This window comes from Puma concolor, chromosome B4, assembly GCF_028749965.1.
Source record: "Puma concolor isolate L17-30 chromosome B4, mPumCon1.1.hap2, whole genome shotgun sequence".
Taxonomy (NCBI): Eukaryota; Metazoa; Chordata; class Mammalia; order Carnivora; family Felidae; genus Puma; species Puma concolor.
This window is the reverse complement of record NC_141673.1, coordinates 97,070,003-97,093,751: the sequence shown is the minus strand read 5'-3', so window position 1 is coordinate 97,093,751 and position 23,749 is coordinate 97,070,003. Positions and strand designations below refer to the sequence as shown.

Below are 23,749 nucleotides of genomic sequence, written 5' to 3'. Positions count from 1 at the left end.
GAGGATAGGAGGAGAGTTCATATGAGTATTTTGGCCTTATATGGTTTAAGACAGCAAAATCTTTATCTTCTATTAAATAAGTCAACTTGTGATGTCTAAAATTGAAAAATGGAGAAATAGCAGCTTTAAGCAAGTTATTTTAAAATAGATGCCTCAGAGTGGGAAGTGAGTATGTAGGAGAACAGTAGACTTATTTTCTGTTATAACTGAGTATAAGCATTTGATTTCCACAAATATTTACATGTATTACTTTGATGAGATTAAGTTAAAAATAAGAAGAATGAATTAAAAGGATTAGTTGTGCAAGGATGGTTTCAAGTGGACCACTGAGAAAAAAAGAGCTGTCAACAGTGTCACTGTAGAATCCCAGACATGATAAGGACCTGATCTACTTTGATGGCAGTGATAAAAGGGGAAGTAAAACACTGGAACCAACAATGAAGATACACTTATTTACTCAACAAACTACGCATGTACTAAATGCAATCCAGTGTAAAAGGCTCTGTGGCAGGCTCAAAATATGAAGCAGAAAGAGATCCCAAGATAAAAGTGTATGATTATCTGTGAATATACAAGCAAGGAAAAAATAAAACTACCAGTTTTACACTAACCTTTTTCAGAAAACAGAGAAAGAGGAAACATTTTATGAGGTCAACATAACCTTGATGGCAAAATGCCAAGTACACTATAAGAAAGGAAAATTATAGGGTAATCATTCTCATGAACACAGATACAAACCCTTAAACAAAACATTAGCAAATCAAATCCAGCAATATATAAAAAGGAAAATGTTATCATGCCGAGTTTGATTTATTCTAGAAAACTAGGAACAGAAGGAACTTTCTTAATCTGATAAAAATGTTATCTACAGAAAACCTTAGCAAACATAATACCTAATCATGAAGTATTGAATGCGTTTCTCTAAATCAAGAAAAACAAAACAAACACCCAAGGATTCTATTGTTCTATTCAACATTGTATTGGAGGTACCAGTCGGTGTTATAAGGTAACAAGGAAAAAGTACTGCAAAAGAAGAAATGAAACTTTCATTATTTGTAGACAAATGGTTCTATGACATACAAAATCATAAAGAAACCACAAATAAATGAATTTAACAAGGTCCCTGGGAATAAGCTCAATATAACGGGAATGGGAGAAAAAGAAACTATGTCTATATTCCAGCCATAATCAGAGATTAAAATATTAAAAATTTAGAATTACCACTAGCTCTACCACTAGCATTCAAAAGCTTCAAATACCAACGAACAACTCTAGTGAAGATGGGAAAGACCTCTAAGAAGAAAACTATAAAACACTGAGGGAAATTAAAGTTCTAAAAAAATGGATGGATATACCATGTTCATAGTTTGGAAGACTAATATAAAAATAATTCTCTCTAAATTGACCTATAAATTCAAAGCAAACCCAGTCAAAATTCCACTAGGTTTCTTTCATTCTTGGTGGAAACTCAGAGGTAGATTCTAGAATGTATATGGAAATGCAAAAAAAAAAAAAAAAAAATGCAACAGCCATTGTGATGAAATACTAAGGACGAACATTGCCAAATAAATTTGTTTATAACATTATAATGAGTAACACAATAAAATACCACATAAGACAAAGTAACCAAGAGAACATCAGAAACAAACTCACAGAAATACAGTCAACTTCATTTATAACAAAGGTGACATTAGAAAATAGTGGAGAAAGTATGGTCTTCTCTAAAACTGGTGTTAAATAGTAACATGAAAAAAAAAATTTTTAACCCCTACCTCACCCCATGCCCAAAAATAAATTGCCAATGGATCATAGATCTAACTAAGAAAGGTTAAACAAAAAAATTTTAGGGAGTGCCTGGGTGGCTCAGTTGGTTGAGCATCTGACTTCGGCTCAGGTCATGATCTCGCAGTTCGTGGGTTCGAGCCCCGCGTCGGGCTCTGTGCTGACAGCTCAGAGCCTGGAGCCTGTTTCAGATTCTGTATTTCCCTCTCTCTCTGCCCCTCCCCTGCTCATGTTCTGTCTCTGTCTCTCAACAATAAATAAAAGTTAAAAAAAAAATTTTTTTTTAATTTTTAGGAACAAAACCCATAAAATCCCTTTGTAACTTTGCAGTAGGCAAAGGTTTCTTAAACAGAACATAAAAAGTACTAATCATAAGAGGGAAAATTAGTAGACTGTACTGCACTAAAATTAAGAACTTTTTCATCTAAGGACACTATTGGAAGAGTGAAAAGGTAAATCACAAATTGGAAGATTTATGCAACACATACCCTCCTCTATAGAGAAAAGTATAAAGATGTACTAAAAATTATCAAATAAGACCTAAACAAATGGAGGGATCCATCACAGTCATGAATGAAAAGACTGAATTTCTTTAATATGCCAATTCTCCTCCAATATATATGTAACTTGATAATGGATTAATAGTCTGAATAAAGAGTTTTTAAAAATCAGTGATAGAAAAAATATCAATAAATAGCAATTCACAGAAGAAAAAAAATGAATGACCAATAAATTAATATCAAACAGGGAAACGCAAATTTTGTTACTGAGATATACTTTTAAACTACTGCAATACTAAAAATTTAGAAGTCTAACAATACCAAATACTAGAGGGACAACTCACACACTTCTGGTGGGTATCTTAAATTGATATAATCATGTTGAAGAGCAATCTGGATATATCTTTTCAAGGTGAATATATACATAGCACATTAAGTAGCAATTCTACTACTAGGTTCAGGCCATTAGAGAAATGTTCAAATATGTGCACAAGAATATTCACTACAACATTGCTTTTAATGCCAAGAAACTGGAAATAGCAGTTGAGACAGCAGAATAGAGAAATTATAGAATGATTCATGTAATGAAATACTATTTAGCTTGAAAACAAATGACAGAGTTTTGGATCAACAGGGATCATCTCAAAACCACGATATATCTGGAAAAAAGCAAGTTACAAAAGAATACACGATACTATTTATATTAAAAAGTGAAACAAAAGTTCAAATATATGTGTAATGTGTATGTATGGCAAAAGACACACATACACACACACACACACACACACACACACACACACACACACAGCAAAATATGCATGACGAAGAAAAACATCAAAAGTTACCTTAAGGAAAAGAGGGAGGAGAATAGAATTGGGGATGGATATGTAAGGGCTTCAAAATTCTCTCTGAAGTATTGTCTCAAGGACAAGAAATAGTTCAAAAGCAAAAATGGCCCAAAAAACTAAGATTTAACAAAGTTGGATGATAGGAACTCATACTTTCTGTATGCTGGAACCATTTCATAATTAAGGGTAGGGAAAAAAAAGGCATTAAAAAAATGGAAGTTAAATTAATAATGATAGTGTTTTTGGATTTTTTCTTTTCTAAACTGTCTTTAATGGACATGTGTTAATTTCATAACAAAAAAAACATGATAAATGTAGAGAAAAGGTAAGAAGGCTAATAAAACTAGTAAGAGTTAAAACACTGACATAAATAACTATTATTCAAATTAGAGGTGACATAAAAGATATAGGTGAATAGATGAGGGAAAGAATATTCCATGTGAGGTATGTGTATACATATGGATAAATGTGTGCATGACTGGAATCAGAAAAGGCATAATGGAAGGAGGCATCTGAACCTGAAAAGAGAGTATTTTCTAGTTTAAGAAAGTTATAAATGTATTCAAACATATAAAATTCAAGTGATACAGAAATACTCTCAACATATTAGTATGCTAGCCTTCCAGACCTTCCTCAAGGTATATCTGCTTGCCTATTCCTTGAAGAAAATACAAACATACCCATGTGTTTCTTAATAGTATACCTACCTATTTGTATGTGTGTATAGGTACACATGGGTATACACAGTTTAAGTATTTTTAAAGAGCAATCTGCCATCAAATATAGTGTGGGCATGTACATACATATATAAAATTAATTTAACCTTAAACAAAAACATTGTCATGCAACTTAATTTCTAAAAATTATCCTTTGGGGCAGCTGGGTGGCTCAGTCAATTAAGCGTCTGATTCTTGATTACAGCTCAGGTCATGATGTCATGGTTATGGGACTGAGTCCCACATCAGGTTCTACACTGGGCATGGAACCTGCTTAGAATTCTCATTCTCCCTCTCCCTTTGCTCCTCCCCCGGTTCTCCCATGTACACGCATATATTCTCTCAAAAAAGAAAAAAGAAAATAAAAAATTATCCTTCTATGTCAGTGCACACAGATCTACCTCATTTCTTTTGGAATGACTGTTATATTGCATATACTTGATATATCAGAATGTATTTCTCTGTGACACATTATTATAAATAATGCTGAGCAGGTACCCTTGTACAAATGGGTCATTATTTCTGTAAAGAAAAAAACTATCTAAAAGGGAAATTCAATGGCGCCTGGGTGGCTCAGTCGGTTGAGCATCTGACTTCAGTTCAAGTCATGATCTCATGGGTTTGTGGGTTCAAGCCCCACATTGGGCTCTGGGCTGACAGCTCAGAGCCAGGAGCCTGCTTCAGATTGTGTCTCCCTCTCTCTCTGTCCCTTCCCTGCTCACGTGCACTCTCTCTCTCTCAAAAATGAATAATCAATAAAAAAAAGAAAAGGGAAATGCATTGGCAAACTGCCCTCCAGAAAGGTCTTACCAATTCCACTTATACCAAAGTGCACGAGAGCATGCCATTCTCTACCATTCTGGCAAACGTTGGGTATAATAAACCTTAACATATTTTTGCCACTCTGATAGATATAAATAGTTTATTATTTTAATTTCATTTACTTGATCAGTAGTGAGGGCACACAGAATATTTGGACATCAGAAACTGGGGGGGCGGGTAGGTGAAGTAACTATGATTGCATACAGAGGTTTGAAGACAAATGAACACCAGCAAGTGATTTAATTTGGTTAAAATACCATGAGTTAAGATCATTTGAGGTTGACGATGGCTTTGTGAAAGGCAAATACCAACTTAAGTATACAACTAGTGTTCTTTCTTCAGGTTATGAGATTATCCTGAAGATTTTTTTTAGTAGCAGTGACATGATCAGATACCATGCTTCAGAAAAGTAGTTTGGGAAAAATGCATAAACTTTCTGGGGGGTGGGAGGGAATCAGCAGGGAGGAGATTTCACTGGCTACAACTCAGGCCAGAGTTCAGATAAGAACATAAACTAGAGCACAAGAATTAGGAATGAAGAAGTGATGCATCAGAAATGTATTATTTATAGAGGCCAAATCAAGAAAACGGGGAAAGCATTATATAATGGATCAATCACGTACATGGTTGAAGAAAAAGTGCTTCCCAACCAACCTGATACTAACCACCTACCCTTTAGAAAGAAGGGGTGCCAGGGTGGATCAGTCGGTTAAGCGTCTGACTTTGGTCAGTTCAAGCCCCGCGTTGGGCTCTGTGCCGACAGTTCAGAGCCTGGAGCCTGCTTCAGATTCTGTGTCTCCCTCTCTCTCTACCCCTCCCCCACTCATGCTCGCTTGTGCTCTCTCAAAAAATGAATATTAAAAAAAAAATTAGAACTGTAAACAAATGTCCACAAAAATAATAAAATGGAAGAAAAATATAAATCCTATTAATGAATCATCTCAATAACTGAAATTAAAATAAGGAATTACATTTCTTGGGTACCTGAGAGATCACTGCTTTCGATTCGACGGAGATCAGAATCTGCCCAAAAGAGCTTTCCCAATCTGCTATCAAGGGCTAATGCAATTGGTTTACTCAGGCCACTGAAAAAGAGGACCTCCCGTTCTGTTCCATCCAAAGCAGCCCGTTCAATTTTGGGAGACCTTTCCTGAAGATTGGTAAAATACATATACCTGAAGAGAAAGGAGGAAACAGAAAGTTTATCAAAGTAAGAAACCATACAAAATGAGACTATCCTTAAAGATATAAGGAGAATATTTTAAAATCTTATTTTTAAATGTTGTAGAATGTGTTATTTTTAAGGCCATGGGATACTTTTATTATTTTTGATAACAGTAACACAGAGTATACAGAACTTCTTGGGGAGATAATTTTCATGAATTAATAAAATGAAATGATAGACACAGGCACACCTATACTTTTGGAATATTACAATACAGAAATAAAAGAACAGTGATCAGAGAGACCTGGACTCAAAATTTTAAATTCCTTCTCCAATTAGTCTATTTCATAACTAAAAATAAGTCATATATGAGTTATTTCTTATATTTAAATTCTAAAGTTCATCTCTTTCCAGTAACTCTTTTGAAGTAAGCTACTTCCCCTGCTGAATTCCTTATCATTCATTCAGATGCAAAAAAGTACTATTTTACCAAATGTAACGCTCTGTATTGAATGACAGAAAACATTAGTTCTTGTCATAAAGGAACCTAAAGTCTAGGAGAAAATATAACACCAAAAACACAATTAAGTCTGAGGTAGAGGTCTAAGCATAACTAGAGAGGCAGAGATACAGAGTGCTGGGTATTTGAGAAAGGGGAAAACCACGCGAGGCTGGGGTGGGCTAGCTCAAGGAAAACTTCACTGCAGTTCAGTCTTGGAGGTATGGGCAGAAATTAGAACTAAAGCAATAGTGACAAAGGAAAGAAATTCTAGGCAGGGAAAGCAAAAATACAAGAAAATGCAGGGGCAGGTAGATAGAGCATATCAAGTTTTTTCACTGAAGCACAGTATATTAAAGGTAAATAACTAATGAGCTGAAAAGGAAGGCTGATGAGAATCTCACATGCCAAGATATCTGAAAGCAACTTGAGTAGCATACCCTTTCTCCGGGTTTACCACAATGGCTCGAGGTCGGTCTTGCTCGCCTTTTAATACCACTCCAATTGATCTCCCATCTAATCTTGTTACGTTAATGACATTGGTGGCCTCACAAGTCCAGTAAATGTAGCGGCTATAAATATCAATGCTGAGGTCATAGGGTTGTATTTCCAGGTTCTGATTTGGAACTGAGCTCACAACCACAGTAAAACCCTAGGGAAAGAAAAAGACGTACACATAGAAAATTAGACTCCAAGCCAGAGAGCCCTGAAGTGATCGCTCACAAAGCTTACACTTACATGGTACAAACCTGAGAAGGAACTCTCAAGTCTCACCAGACATTTCTTACTAACAGATTTTTTTTATGGGTAATGTGCTTCTTTTTTTATCAGGCATTTTAAATGTTCCCTTTGGCTATTATGACATGTAGCAGAGGAGTGAGCTGAGGCCATATTAGTTGCTCTAGGAACCCGACAGTGCATTGATTCGAGTGGGAAGGTGGCAAGAGTCTCCTGTAAAGTGGCTATAGCTGCAGCTAGAAACATCCCTACAAGTCCTCCAAAGCAGCGGTTCTCAACCAGGGGCATTTGGCACTATGGGGAGACATTTCTGATTGCCACATCTATACAAGTACAACTAGCATCTAGTGGGTGGAGGTCAGGGATGCTGTTAAACAGCTTACGATATACAGGTCATACCTCCACAACAAAGAATTATATAGCCTAAAAATGTCAATAGTGCTGAAGGTGTGAACCGCTTACAGAGACAATAGCAATGAGGGCTAGAAACCACATCGACCAGTCATGTCCTTCTCCAATCCTCAAACCACCAAAAAAAAAAAAAAAAAAAAAAGGTTTTTAACAAAGCAAAGCAATAGGGAGGTTCTGTTCTAATGTTCTATATGAATAAATTATATTTCATTTACTTGGCAACGCTGAGATAATATATTCCTTAAGGAGGCTGTCTCATTTATCTGCTGTGTCCTTGACTGTATAATAACAGCTATAATTTCCATTATTTATCAGTTAGTCCTGGTCTATATAGCGTAAGGTGCATCTGTAATATACCACTATTGCTAGACCTCTCAATGATCCCTCAACAGCCCCTAAATACATGATCACCTCACCCTTAGTGACATACCAAAACTTCATCCAATCTCCCTAAATTCTAATATATTCAAAATTCAACATCACTGCTATAAGGAAGACAAATGATTATTCATAGTAATTCCCAGTCTAAAACTGCTTGGCCACAGAAAGAAAGTAAAGTAGTATGGATAACTGTGATATAAACCATGACTGGTATGTAAGCATAGATAAGATATTGATAGTATTTTTATTCCCTCCCCTCCTTAGTCACCAAATAATAGCCCCCCCATCATTAAGTTAGTGATAACATATCCTTAGGTGTTTTTAATTTTACCAAGACTGTGTTATATGTTTCTTATCCTCTAAACCTTTTAAAAATAATTAATAATAGAACTGTTATTTACTGAGTCTATACATACTATATAACAGATAATGGGCTATGTGCTTTACATTGTTTTCAGCTAAAAAGTTCCTAAGAATCTTAGTGAGTGACACAGATAGATCAAAACCAAGGTCTATTTAATTTCAAAGCTTCCAACACTCCATATAAATGAAACCATAATGGAAAAAACTAAACAAACAGATATGAGTGGCAGTAACAAAGTCAGTACCAATATACAAACTAAGTTTTCCTTATACAATTTTTATTCCAACAGCATTATCAATTAGGATCTTTGATAATGATCAAAGATCATTAGGAGGAAAAAAAGCTGCTAGGTCCAGAATTTCACATTCTTCTCTCTCTCTCTCTCTCTCTCTCTCTCTCTCTCTCTCTGCGCATGTGCGCATGCACACACACATACATGCACGCACACACTCAAGAATTAAGTAAAAGAGGATGGTTAGTCCAACTACATAGCAAAAAAAACAGAATTTGAACCGAGCCCTGAATTACCTGGCTGCCATCTTCTTGGGCTTTTCGGATCATGTTTTGTCGTGAGTCAATCCAATAGAGTTGCTTGTCCAGTGGGTCATAGTCAATGGCCCGGACATTCCGAAGGCTGTGGATGGGAAGGATGATGTCAGGGCTCTGCTGTTCATCAATTACCATGCGGTTGATGGCACTCTTTTGACTGAAGAGTAGGAAAGTAGTTGGAGCTTAAAGAAAGAAAAGAGCAAATTTTAAACACAATTACTCTAAATCTTATATCACTCAAAGATCTGATCAACCTGTTGTCTACATTTCATGCAAAACAGACACAGATGTTGAAGAGGTAAGACTGAGGACAAAACCCTCTGGAATGTCCCTAGAAACTCTCCTCAAGGTGACACTAATGAGCACTATGCTATCAAACCAGTTATGAATTTACCCAATGACATAGGGTATTATGTCATAACCCTAGCCTATTTTGTTCCATTTTGTCCACAGTGTCATAAAAGGAGACTTTATTTCAATAAAGCATTTGATAAAGATATCAAAATTCTCCTTGTGTGCCAAGTGAATAATCCTACTCTTCCATAAGCTATTCTGCGGGTGGCAGGAAACCTGGGTTTCCATAGGTCAAAGCAGAAATTCCAAGAAAGGTTTTAGTATCAGCTCTCTCATTATCTACTCACTTGATCATAACTAAGTCACTGAACCTCTCTGGGTCAAAGTTTGCTCAACTCTAAAATAAGGTTACAGCTATTTTGTCCTGCTCATTGAGTTCCTATAAGAATTTTACAACATATATGAAGATACTTCAAGAATTAAGGGTGCTGGGTGACTCAGTTGGTTAAGCCTCCTACTCTTGATTTTGGCTCAGGTCATGATTTCACAGTTCGTGAGTTTGAGTCCCGCATCGGGCTCTGCACTGTGAGTGTGGAGCCCGCTTGGGATTCTCTCAGGGCGCCTGGGTGGCTCAGTTGGTTGAGCGTCTGGCTTAGGCTCGGGTCATGATCTCAGTTCCCGGGTTCAAGCCCTACATCAGGCTCTGTGCTGACAGCTCAGAGCCTGGAGCCTGACTATGGATTCTGTGTGTCTCCCTCTCTCTCTGACCTTCCCCCACATTCGCTCTGGCTCTCTCAAAAACAAACAAACGTTAAAAGAAATGTAAGGGGGGGGGGGCGCCTGGGTGGCTCAGTCGGTTGGGTTTCCAACCTGGATTCAGTTCAGGTCATGATCTCGCGGTTCATGAGTTTGAGTCCCACAGTGGGCTCTGTGCTGACAGCTCAGAGCCTGGAGCCCGCTCCAGATTCTGTGTCTCCCTCTCTGTCTGCCCCTTTCCTGCTCACATTCTGTCTGTTTCTCTCTCAAAAATAAATAAACATTGGGGAGCCTGGGTGGCTCAATCAGTTGAGTGTTTGATTTCAGCTCAGGTCATGATCTCACGGTTCGAGCCCCACATCAGGTTCTGTGCTGACAGCTCGGAGCCTGAAGCCTGCTTCAGATTCTGTGTCTCCCTCTCTCCTTGCCTCTTCCCTGTTCATGCTCTCTCTCTCTCAAAAATAAACATTAAAACAAAATAATAAAAATAAATTTAAAAAATAAACATTAAAAAATGTAATAATGCATTATTGTCAATTATACCTCAATAAAAAAGTGTAAAGTATTATATAAATGTAAAGTAAAAATAACTACTGTTAATTATATCAGTAGTAGCAGTAATAAAGTTAGTATTAATAGAAGTTAAATCCTCATGGATTGCAGTTACAGGTTTTATTTTGCATTGTGTGGATGATAATTGCAAGGAAAGCCAGTAAAAATGTCTCTCTCTCTCTCTTGCTCTCTCACACACACATGCACACACAGAACTAGTAATAACAAATGCTTTATACTCATTATCTCTATCTTCACAAAAAACTTTGTATTTATATTTTTACCAAAAAATATATTAATCTGATATTAAGTTGATGTCCTAAATTTATGAAATGGGGAAATGCAACAGAGACTAACCCTCGGGACTAAGACACTGATTACTATGCAGGAAAACATCTAGAAAACAACAGCATTTGGGGCGCCTGGGTGGCTCAATTGGTTAAGTGTCCAATTCTTGATATCAGCATAACGGCTCAGGTCATGATCTCATGGTTGAGATCAAGCTCCACTTGGGATTCTCTCTCTCCTGCTCTCTCTGCCCCTCCCCTGCATATTCTCTCACTTACAAAAAAAAAAAAAGAAAAGAAAAGAAACAGCATTTCACAGTGCTACCAACAACTTCAAAGTCTACTAAGTATTTTGAAAATCTTCATTAAACCATATATAAGGGGCGCCTGGGTGGCGCAGTCGGTTAAGCGTCCGACTTCAGCCAGGTCACGATCTCGCGGTCCGTGAGTTCGAGCCCCGCGTCAGGCTCTGGGCTGATGGCTCAGAGCCTGGAGCCTGTTTCCGATTCTGTGTCTCCCTCTCTCTCTGCCCCTCTCCCGTTCATGCTCTGTCTCTCTCTGTCCCAAAAATAAATAAAACGTTGAAAAAGAAAAAAAAAAAATTTAAACCATATATAAAAATTCCACAATTATACTCCAGTCTCTTGGTATTCAGTCATCACCTAAATCCAGTAGAATTTTGTGCTTTTCGTGGACATAAACATAAATGGCCAATCCAGAAGTCCTTGCTTAAGAGGACCTAAGCCCCATTCTTCACGATTCCATCATGTGTGGTTCCCTGGTTTACTTTACATTTATACCCAAATGTACATTGGCTTAATTTGAGTTTCCCAAAGAAACTCATTGGTACTCATAAAGAAACCTGGTATTTACAACACTGAAATTTTTTTTTTTTTTTTTTTTTAATGAAACATAGTTGACACACAATGCTACATTCACAACACTGAAATTCTGCTTTGTGTAAATTCTTCACCAGCTAGAAGCCCATACCTAGCTTGGAAGATTTAGAAAGTCTCCCACTGGAACCCTCCATTATCTGGAGTCAACTCCATCACATACTGACTTAACAACTTTTAGCAATTTTAGTAGAACACATACACTAGGTAGTAAAAATATATGTCACAACAAGGTAGCTTTTTTTTTTAAGAATTATTTTTTGGCAGTACTGCTTTCTTGTAACTGAAGAAAAAAGGGGTGGGAGGGGGGCTCTAAACTCTTAAGTTTCTGACAGAATAATCACCACTTATACTAAGACATACAATGAAGCTTAGACTCCAGAGTTTTAGCTGCCAACTTTTCCTGCCTGGGAAACAATTAATCAAGTATATATTTGGCCCCTACCATGTTTTACTGGGCTCTTGCTTTTTTTTTTGAGTCAAGTTTTAACCTTCAATTCGATTCTACAATTAGGTGTTTTAGAAACGTAGATTAAGACAAAGTCAAATATGGCTTCAAATAAATGCTTGTTTTGAAAAGTCTACATATGACATTAATGGAAGCTGATGTTGTCACTTATTTCAAGGAAGACTTGATTCTGTCATTCAGTGCTTAAAGTGATAAAGAATATGCAATTTTGTAAGCCTAAATCCAACCTAATTTATGTAACCTCTAACTCCCTCATCTCCTGCAGAATAGTACTTTAAGAAATTGTCATACAGGGGCGCCTGGGTGGCGCAGTCGGTTAAGCGTCCGACTTCAGCCAGGTCACGATCTCGCGGTCCGTGAGTTCGAGCCCCGCGTCAGGCTCTGGGCTGATGGCTCAGAGCCTGGAGCCTGTTTCCGATTCTGTGTCTCCCTCTCTCTCTGACCCTCCCCCGTTCATGCTCTGTCTCTCTCTGTCCCAAAAATAAATAAACGTTGGAAAAAAAAAAAAAGAAATTGTCATACAGACTGTCTGAGCTTTACATTGTCACAATGAAGACAGATGAGATGTTAAGTAGGAGGGAGGTTTTCAGCTCCTTTTGAAGGCACAATTGTTCACCTGCAGCTTAAAGGAAGGCCATGCTCTTGTGGAAGAACTTCAAAAACTACAAGGCCAACAAGCCCATCACCTCTGACTGTGCCACTTGTGCCCTGTGCCAAGGGCATGAGTAGGGACCAAAGTCCAGTCCACACTTCATTAGCCAAGCCACGCACCTGTGTGGCTGCAAATGCTGAAAGGAAACCATTTTTTCCTGATTTGCACAAAGGTGCCATAGAGACCAACCACCTCAGTACTGAACAAGGGATTACACAATTTGGCTTCTTGTTTCCTCCCTGACTTAAATCTCTTTATTCACTCTAATCCAGTGACACTGGCCCCTTCGGTGTTCCTCTAACATGCCAGACATGCTTCTTCCTAAGACCTCTGCATTTGCTGTCTCTTTTGCTTAATAGATCGTCTCCCAGATATCCACACAACTCATTTCCTCACCTCCTTCAGTTCTTGACATAATGTCACCTTATCAGTAAGGAATTCTCTGATCAGTGTATTTAACATTGCAATTCTCCTCCTCACCCTTTCTTGCTCTTAATATTTCTCCAAAACATTTATCTCCATCTAACCCATGATATAGTTTACTTACTTGGTTCACTATCTGTCTCACTGGAATATAATCTCCATGGGGGCAGAGACTGATGTCTATTTCATTCACTGCTACATTTTCCACTGGCTCAAATAATGCCCAGTATGTAGCAGACATTCAATATACATTCATTGGAAGAATAAATGAATAAACACATGAAGAAACAAGCATTAAATCACAATAACTAAGGGGCAGCCCCGCAGCCACAATTTTGAAAGAGAATAAATTATTTCAGATTAATTGGGAAGGAAAACAAACAAATGTTTATTTAGGACGTCCAACATGTCACTCATCATTCTAGATATTAATCCCCAAAATTATCATCTCCATTTTTAGGTAAGCAAACTCAGAAAGGTTAAGTATTTTCCCAAGGTCACAAAGCTGATAAGTGGAAGAGTATATGTATCTTTCCAAGTCCTCCCCTGCTTCTTCATTCTTTTATTTTACAATGATTTCTTGAATCATTACTACTCACCAAGCATTGTTCTAGGCACCTAAGATCGGTGAAAAAAACAAAACAAAAACACTGCTTCAGGGAGTTTATGTTCCAATAAACAGACAATAAAAGCAATTAACATAATTAAGAAGTTATAGTATATAAATATTAGAGTACATAAACTACATACGATAACAAAGAATGATAAATGTTATAGGAAAAAGAAAAAGTACAGGTAAGGAACACTGGCAATGCTAAATAGGGTGGAAGGATGATTTGCCATTTTAAAAGGGTAGATCAAGTCTCACTGTGTAGGTCACAATTAAGCAAAGACTCAGAGATGAAGTATATCCATGTAAATATTTGCAGGAAAAACATTCCAAAAGGTGATAAGCAGCACAATAATCCTGACGTGGGAGTAACTGGCATATTTGAAAACAACGAGGCTAGGGTAGCTGTGTCATGAAGAGAGCAAGGGGAGAACAGTGAAAGCCACGGTGAAAACAGTGAAAGCCAAGAGAAGCAAAGGGGGAGGGATGCAAAGTGAGGGGTATGGATCATGTAGAAACTTGTAGCCCATTATAAGAACTAGGTTTTTACTCTGTGTGAAATGGGGAGCCATTGTAAGGTTTTGAGAAGAGAAACAGCATGATCTGATTTAGCTTTTGAAACACAGGTCAAACATGAAAAGATGCTCAACATCATTCACCATCAGGGAAATACAAATCAAAACCACAAATGAGATACCACCTCACACCTGTCAGAATGGCTAAAATTAACAACACAAGAAACAACAGGTGTTGGCGAGGATGCAGAGAAAGGGGAACCCTCCCACACTGTTGGTGGGAATGCAAACTGGCACAGCCACTCTGGAAAACAGTATGGAGGTTCCTCAAAAGTTAAAAATAGAACTACTTTACGATCTAGCAATTGCACTATTAGCTATTTACCCAAAGGATACAAAAGTACTGATTCAAAGGGGCACACATGTCCCAATGTTTATAGCATTATACCAGCAACAGCCAAACTGTGGAAAGAGCCCAAATGTCCACTGACTGATGAATGGATAAAGAAGATGTAGTATATATACAATGGAATATTACTCAGCCATCAAAGAGAATGAAATCTTGCCATTTGCAACAATGTGGGTGGAGCTACAGTGTATTATGCTAAGCAAAATAAGTCAGAGAAAGACAAACATCATATGATTTCATCCATATGTGGAATTTAAGAAAGAAAACAGATGAACATATCGGAGGGGGGAATAAAAAGAAAAAAGATAGGCAAACAAACCATATCTTAAAGATAAAGAACTGAGAATTGATAGAGGGATGTGGGTGGGGATTGGGCTAGATGGGTGATGGGTATTAGGTAGGGCACTTGTTATGATGAACACTAGGTGTTATATGTAAGTGATGAATCACTGAATTCTACTCCTGAAACCACTATTGCACTATGTGTTAACTAACTAGAATTTAAATAAAAATCTGAAAAATAAATAAATAAATATATACATACATGAAACACAGGTCAAGGAGTAAATTGCCCACAATGTTGGAAAAGTATCTAAAGGCAAGCACTTTGTGATAAATTTCTCTCATAATCTGCCTTGGATTCTAATATATCTCTATACAAATATTAAATGGTACTAATTATAAAAAGAGGACACAACAGGGGCACCTAGGTGGCTCAGCTGGTTAAACACCTGATTCTTGAATGTGGCTCAAGTCATGATCTCAGTTTGTGGGTTTGAGCCCCACATCAGGCTGTCCTCTAGCAGCACAGAGCTGCTTTAGATTATCTCTCTGCCTCTCCTCCACTTGTACTCTCTCTCTCTCTCAAAAATAAGTAAACTTAAAAAAAAAAGTACACAATAGAAAGCCACTGGAAGCACTGTTGATCTATCTCCAAAAGGCAGCCAAAGACAGATATGGGGACTCTCGGCACTGATTCCTCAGGCCTTCACTCAGCAACTAATATGCACAGATATAAGCAGTAAAAACAATAATGATCTCAAAGGGTCTTTCCATATTCCCCTTGGTTCCATTCTCCATTGGTCATTACTCCTATTTTTTTCCTTCCATTCAACGTCAAACTTCTTGCAAAAGACAACTACCCCTCTCTCCCTTTCTCCATTCACATTCTGACCAACTCTAATCTTTAACCATTATTTCCCTGCAACTAATCTTTAGGGTTACTAATCACCACCTTCTTCAAGAATCCAGTGGACATTATTTTAGGGTTCACCTAACTCAGCCTGTCAGCAGCATTCAGCACAGTTCTCTGTTTTGGAATAATCTTATTTCTGGTGCCCCATTCTCTCCTGTTTTTCCTTTTCCCTCTCTGGATGCTACTCTTCAGTGTCCACTGCAAGCTCTCCCTCCTCAGACAGAATTCCTTAGGTTACCAGACCCCTTCCTTTCTCTTTAACAGGAGCCGGCAAACTGCAGCCCACAGCTATATCTTGCCCTGCTGTCTGTTTTAAAATAGTTTATTGGAATTCAGACACATTTTAAAAATGTCTTGTCCATGGCTTTCATGCTACAGTAGACAAAGTTGAACAGGTATGAGAAACTGTATGACTCACAAAGCCTAAATGTTTACTCCCTGGCCCTGTACAGAAAGTCTGCGAACTCTAGCTCCATACCCTCTCCCTAAGTAATCTTACCCATTTTAATACGTGCTGGCAATTCCAAAATCTATTTATCTTCAACCTCATGTCTCCCTTCTTCTATCCAACTATCTATTAAATGTATCTATGTCAATGTCCCACGGGGAAATCGATATAAACATGCCTAAAATTAAACTTCTCACTCTAGTCTTCTCATCTCCTACCTACTTAACTACTCAAACCAAAAATCTAAAAGTCACCCTTGCCTCCTCTCTCTTCTTCTTCCTCATGTACAACCTACTGTTCTGTTCATTCTAGCTTCAAAATATACCTTCAATCCATCAGCTTCTGTCACCACTGCCACGTCCCTTACCACATCAGTCTGCCTGACCTCCCTGCTACCACAACTCTCTTCAAATCCATTCTACACAATAATCAAATCATGCTATACCTTAATTTTCACAGCAACCTTACATGGTAGTTAATATTATTATTCCCATTTTACAAATGAGAAGTTTAAAGCTTAAAAAATTTATGTGACTTTAGTAAAACTCAAAACTATTATGTGGCAAAGACTCCATTAAATCATTAAACTATAAACTTATATTCTTTCTTTTTCACAACTGAAGCCTTGTGTCACAACACACTGAATCCTTTCCTATGTGACTTCTTATACTTTCAGTCACAGAATAAAGTAATTTCAATAGTGAACTGAATAGTTAATAGCTATTATTATTATACACATCATTTAATATTTTATCTTATTATATGTTAAATTTAAACATTACGTTTATATATCATGTAGAATAATATATATTTATTTTATACTTTTTATATATGTTTTATATATTTTTGTATATTACATTATGTCATATATGTGACTAATTGAATAATTAATAGCTAATCCAATATCCTATAGCAGTTTTGTTACCATCCACCCTAGTGAACCATAGCCTACACTTCTCTGACATGAATTTACTCCTTCCGGTCGAATTCTCTATTTGCTTATCATATCTAGCAATTTGTTCTTGTCTATCCATCAAGACATGGGCCTTCACATATACTTGAGTCATAAACCAGGTTTCCCCAAGCCAACAATGTTTGCTACACATTATGTTTTGATGTCATTAGCACAGTGTATGTGTGGTTAATGTGTATTTAATATGTAATATGTACTGCTAATATTTAAATATCAGCAGATATTACAGCCAAGAAAAATCTGGATGAATGGAGAAGATCTGGTAAATCAGCTGGAATTAAGTAGTGACCACCCACAATGCTCAGAGCATGTGCTCTTTAGTTCCGCAGGTATTTACAATTATTTTACACCGGGATAAATTTACATGAAAAATATGCATTTTCCACCTGGCCTCTTACTTGCTTAAATTTTTTATCTTTAGTCTATACTATGAACTTCAAAGGACAAGGAGGTTGTAGTTTGAAAATTTTCTTTGTTTTACTGTCTGTATTTTATAATAAATATAACACGAATAAGAAAAATATAATATAAATTCTTAATAGCACGCATGTATGACAGTCTGTCTCACTGAAGCTATGCAATTGTGCACTAAATATTTAAATGCTCAAAAGTAAAAGACTTAATTTTTTCTGTAATACCAATTTTTCCATAACAGCAACTGGCTATCATCAAACAGTTAAGTTACAAAAACATGCATTTTTCCATCTTTAGTCCTTCTCTTTTGTTAAATGATCAACTCTGAACTTCTACAACTTGTTAGCTCTAGAAAGAACATGAACTACAGTGTTTTCAAAATCCTGCTTTCTCCTCGAATTCTAGTTTGCACTGGGGGAGACGCAGCTTACCACTACAAGTCCTGTTGTCGGCGTTAAGAGAGTAGTGGGCAGGGCATCCACACACAAAACCCCCAACTGGCACAGCCAAGCAGAGGTGGGAGCAGTGCCCATTGCTGGAAGCACACTCATTCCACCCTGCCTGCCGAGAGGAGTGAAAGACGAGGATGTCCATCACGTAATCCAAATGGCCCTGGATGATGGTGCGGTTTTGGCCACTGGTTTTGTTGGCACGTTCAATGCTGCGCCGGCTCCAGTCCGTCCAGTAGATGTAATCCTGGTACTGAGTTAAGCCAAAAGGATGAGGCAAGTCATCTGCTATAACTTCCCGGTTGAGTCCTGTTTTCAGAAAGGCAGTAGACGGGAAAAGCAGAGGCATGAAACATGTGAGAGTAGAAGAGCCTTATTGGCCAAAAGAAAGAAAGTTGTAACCTATAAAATATTACAGTTGTAAGCAATTTAAGATAGAACAATTTATTTAACAGCAATCTTAAAACCAGACCAGTCCTCTGAAATCAATCCATCTGCAGTCTGACCCCATGCCTCAAACTTATATTCTTGCTATAAATCACTGAGTTTGTTTAAACTCCAAGTGGTCTGTTTTGACTGTAGTTTTATTTTCTCTCCATAGGGGTCTGTAAGTTGAACTTTTAGTCTTCCTTCCATAAAAAGATGGAAATGCATATACTGTACTTTACTAGTACAAAAAGTCACTTCAGGAATATCTAGGGAGTTACAAATTCCACTACAAGCCCAACAATAATGAAATTTCCACAAAATAAAGAGATGTGAATCCAAGAACCTGGCCCACTATTAATAATAATAAACAGGATACAATGTCAGAACATCTAGACATTCATAGGAAGTTCTGTCAATAGTATCTAACCAATGGTAAACAGCAGTCACAGATTTTTGTATAGAAAGAATAACATACTATATCTGTCTGGATTAAAAAAAAAAAAAAGAAGTACAGCTTACCAAGCATATTTGAAGATTCTATTAAGTTGGTGTCCAGGTCTGTCCAATAAAGCCTCCTTTTAGCATAATCAATAGTTAGGCCATTTGCCCGTCCCACATTTGGAACTAACGTAGTACGTTCACTTCCATCCATGGCAGCTCTGTCTATCTTAGGTTTTCCACCCCATTCAGTCCAATACATAAATCTAAATTCAAAACAATAGATATGTAACAGGTCACTTTTGATTATTTGGGAAAAAGGGTCATATTCATGCATGGTAACTAAATAAATTTAAAGAAAATATACATTAAATCAAGGAAATCGGTAAAGCAAAATCAAGGCTATCATTTTTTCAATTATTTTGGCACCCTCACCTAAATATTTTTTCTCATATCCTAAAAAGGAAGTGAGTCAGCTTTCTTTAGTCTTTCCAATGAATATGTTCCATCCAAAACCCAGAAACTGGAAACAAACTAATGATATCCATACTGCAGCACTTGCATTTATGCAACTAATATTCAAGAAGATACCAAAAAATTAAAGTTCTGGGCTCAGAATCTGATTCACTTCTGCATAAAATATTTTTGTATCTTTACATATTTCTGAACACAAGTAATTTGAGGTTTAAATTTTTAGACTTATTTTTCAACTTGTATAATCAACTCTCCCCAAAAACAAGTTGCAGGAGTATATCAAAGGTAAAAATTAATAGTCTTTAAATGGAACTAAAAAGCAAAGTTTGAGGGGCGCCTGGGTGGCGCAGTCGGTTAAGCGTCCGACTTCAGCCAGGTCACGATCTCGCGGTCCGTGAGTTTGAGCCCCGCGTCAGGCTCTGGGCTGATGGCTCAGAGCCTGGAGCCTGTTTCCGATTCTGTGTCTCCCTCTCTCTCTGCCCCTCCCCCGTTCATGCTCTGTCTCTCTCTGTCCCAAAAATAAATAAACGTTGAAAAAAAAAATTTAAAAAAAAAAAAAAAAAAAGCAAAGTTTGAAATGTATTTGGTCGTGCGGTCCAAGGGAACATACTATGTGTGTATGAGCAGTGACTCACCCCTTACTGTGTCAGCTGGGCACTGAACACTACTGCTATAATCCCTGTAAAATTTTAGAATACTTTCTTGCTTTTATATTATTTTTCCAAGTTTTTCACATTAACCTCAGAGCAGCCCCACAGTATAGGCTCTTTATAGATGTAAAGAGGCCAAAGCAATAAAAGAAATGTGAATGATCTAATTTCTTCAACTCCATCACATGGCAGGGCTAGAACTAGAACCTAATCTCTAGCTAAGTACTTTTTCAACTAAACTAGTAAGGTGCTAGTTTTGAAACATTCTGAATACTGGAACTAGAAAAGCACTCCACATGCCAACTCTCATCAAATACCTGAGGACAGACATTTACTCATCAGTCTGTCAGCCGATGGTTGACTTAGTAGCAATGCATGAACGTGCTTTTCTGAAAATTAAAGTTAATCTTGGGCTTTGTTTGCATTTGTACTTGTCAGCTGACAGGCACGTGCACACAAGAAGCAAAAACAACTGTGAGACAAATGTCACAGTTGCTAGCAGCCAAATAAACTGTGGAGTCCTTAGTCCCAATTATTAAATTTATCTTTGTGGTAACTTAGAGTTAAGATCACCGTAATCCAACCACAACATGTCAGCACAGAGAAGCTGTCTTTGCTCTGGCCTTCTAACGAGATGGAGACTAGGTAATAATGGAATTAATGTGATTTCAAGGATCTATTTTTAATTACAGGTATGGTAAATATGTTTGTATGTTCACACTGTTAACTTCTGCTTTTTTTTTTTTAAACGTTTATTTTTTTGAGACAGAGAGAGACAGAGCATGAATGGGGGAGGGTCAGAGAGAGAGGGAGACACAGAATCTGAAACAGGCTCCAGGCTCTGAGCTGTCTGCACAGAGCCCAATGCGGGGCTCGAACTCATGGACTGCGAGATCATGACCTGAGCTGAAGTCGGATGCTCAACCGACTGAGCCACCCAGGCGCCCAAACTTCTGCTTTTAAAAGTAGAATTATTCTTCAAATTTCAGATTTCTTAGCTGTTGGCTTTTTAAAACTTGCTACATCATGTAAGACGATCACCTACCTTTGAAAAACGTCATGTTGTAAATAAATGTTTTTTTAATCGAAAAGAGTTTACCATCTCATATCAAAGTTTCTCTAAGCTTTTAACAATGATCAAACTAATTGTCCACTTTGAACTGATGAATATTCTAAAATGGAACTTTTTAAAATGCAGCTATTTCTTAGTACACGGCATTATTTCAGTGGGTTTTAGATCTGATTTAACTTCAGAGAGGGTAAAGCAAAATGCAAATGATACCTTTAAAAAGGCTGTTTATTAGCATACAAATGGGATCGGTAATATTTAATTACTAGTCCATCTCACCAATCTTCCTTTACCTAATGTTAATAATGGCAAAAGTAAAATATAGCTAATAATTAGTTCTAAATCAGTGAAATCTCAACTAATGGGTTTTAAAATAAAGCCTACCTATGGTTTAGTTACCAGATTCCTAGTAAGCATTATTTAAGACATCAAAAATACAATCCATAACGAGCCTATGGGCAACACAGTTGCAAAGAATGCATACATAAAAGCTGTTTACCCTTCAGCAGGGTCCAGTGCAAGAGCTCTGGGACTATCTAGGTCTTTCCAAACCAAAACTTGTCGGTGCTGCCCATCCAACTTTGACACCTCAATTCGATTAGTTCCTGTGTCTGCCCAGTACAAGTTCTTCCCAAGCCAGTCTACTGCCATGCCTTCTGGATAATCTAAGCCAAATTCCACCACGTGTTCCAGTGCACTGCCATTCATGAAGGCTCTGCTGATGGTCTGCAAGAATGAGATTAACAACAAAATCACATGGCTTAAGTATAAAACACTATCCAGAAAGAAGAGTTCTAGTTTTCGTTGGGTGCGAGGATCCAGAAGCATAGTTTCTTAATACAATTCATGTATTTTACAAGCACAGAAAAAGCCTGATGTCAATCTCTAATAAATGCAACTGTGACCTCAAGTTTTAGTATCAAGCCGAGGAGAAATTTTTGTAATTATTAAGGACCAAAAATTTACTCAAGTAAGACAGTGGAATGACTTTGCTTTTAAAATCTATTAGTAATCAAGTGAAAAAAATATGGCCAGAATGCTGTAGACTTGTAACTGGTAGCCAACTTCCTGAAGGTTCCTGAGAGTATGCCATGTCATTGTGTCAATCTGCAAAGATCGCAACAACCTTATACATCATAAAATGTAAATAACCATTATCAGATTATTACCACTGCAGCTCTGAGTTCCCAAAATTTCAAGCCATTATTCAAGCCATTAATAATGGCTGCTACTTCTTGGCAAGCACTACCTTAAGTACCTTGTGTACACATATTTTCTCATTTAATCTTCAAAATAGCCCTGCAAGATAGGCATTATCTCTACTTTCACGATGAGGAAAACTTAGAAGGCCATACAATACAAGCCAAAATATACTTATTTTACTTCATTTATTCATTCATTCAAGTTAAAGATTTTATTGAACACCATTAGAATCCAATTCTGGCTCCAATACCCCGTGATTTTTGCATATTAAACAAATTTTACACAAATTATATTAAATAGGCCCAAAACAATCTAGAAGAAGGAAAGATTATTCTCCAGATTTTCTGTTCAGGAGCTCCTCCCTCTTATTGACTTAGTAGTGCTTTTCAATATTTATTTTAGGAAAAAGAAAATAAAGGTATATTCTAACTCATAATTGGCATTTTCTACCTCAGCCAGACTACAGAATTGTGTTTAAAGTAAGTCAAGTCTCTATAACTCATTTAGATGGGACTTCAACTGCTTACTCTTCACAGAAAATGTCACTCATTATTCTCAAATGGAATAAAGCAGAGGTAGATTATGTCTTGCAGATTTAGAACACTCAAGCAAAGTATCCTGTATTTTAAAAAAGCACTTAATTAAATACAGAATGGACCTCCTCCTTCCTTTAAAAAGTTAAGGGCTTTTGTTGAATTCTGCCTATTAAACAACAAGGGAGAGTGATCACAGCATGAAGACTCAAATTTTAGAACCTCTCCCTTTTAGTCTTTGGTTTTAACATTTCAATTCTTTTAAGCTAACCTTGAGTGATATATCGGTCCAGTAAATTCGGTTGTCTGTCACATCAAAATCCAAAGCAGAAGCTTCTTTGACACCAGTGAGAGGAATGGCCACGTTATTATTGTTAGTTTCCAAAGAAATTCGCCTGATATCTGCTCTCCGTGAAAACAAAAGGAAAGCCTCTGGGACAATGCAAGTCTTCATGTCACTGATGAGTTCAAAGCCAATGGGGCAGGCACAACGAAGGCCTTGAGGCCTATATAGGCAAAGATGGCTACATCCCCCATTTTCCTCTGCACAAGGGTTGGAACCTAAAAAATATGTTAATTATAAAAGGATACAGAAAGACACACACATTGACACAATCAACATATTTTCACTTTAAAACGACTAGGCATGTGGTTCACAAAGACCTATGATCCTATCTGCTCCAAAATATAGTTTCAATCCTAATGTCATAAATACCATGAAGATTAATAGGGAATAAAAAGCCAGGGGCAGTGACGCAGGCCTGTATTCCCACCTACTCAGGAGGCTGAGGCAGGGGGAATGCTTGAGCCCAGGAGTTCTGCATTGTAGTGCATGC

General features: G+C 37.3%; 1 protein-coding gene across 2 annotated transcripts in view; it reads right to left on the bottom strand.

Moving 5' to 3' along the window:
• LRP6 (LDL receptor related protein 6) overlaps nt 1-23,749 on the bottom strand; it is a 176,536-nt gene that overhangs the window by 19,689 nt on the left and 133,098 nt on the right. For both annotated transcript variants that reach the window (XM_086714063.1, XM_086714064.1), the window contains exons 9-15: nt 23,185-23,474; nt 21,677-21,903; nt 19,066-19,250; nt 18,100-18,426; nt 8,755-8,957; nt 6,773-6,984; nt 5,653-5,843 (exon numbers count right to left, since the gene is read on the bottom strand). In XM_086714063.1, coding sequence (XP_086570189.1) covers nt 5,653-5,843; nt 6,773-6,984; nt 8,755-8,957; nt 18,100-18,426; nt 19,066-19,250; nt 21,677-21,903; nt 23,185-23,474 — 1,635 coding nt within the window. The remainder of the gene's footprint in view (nt 1-5,652; nt 5,844-6,772; nt 6,985-8,754; nt 8,958-18,099; nt 18,427-19,065; nt 19,251-21,676; nt 21,904-23,184; nt 23,475-23,749) is intronic.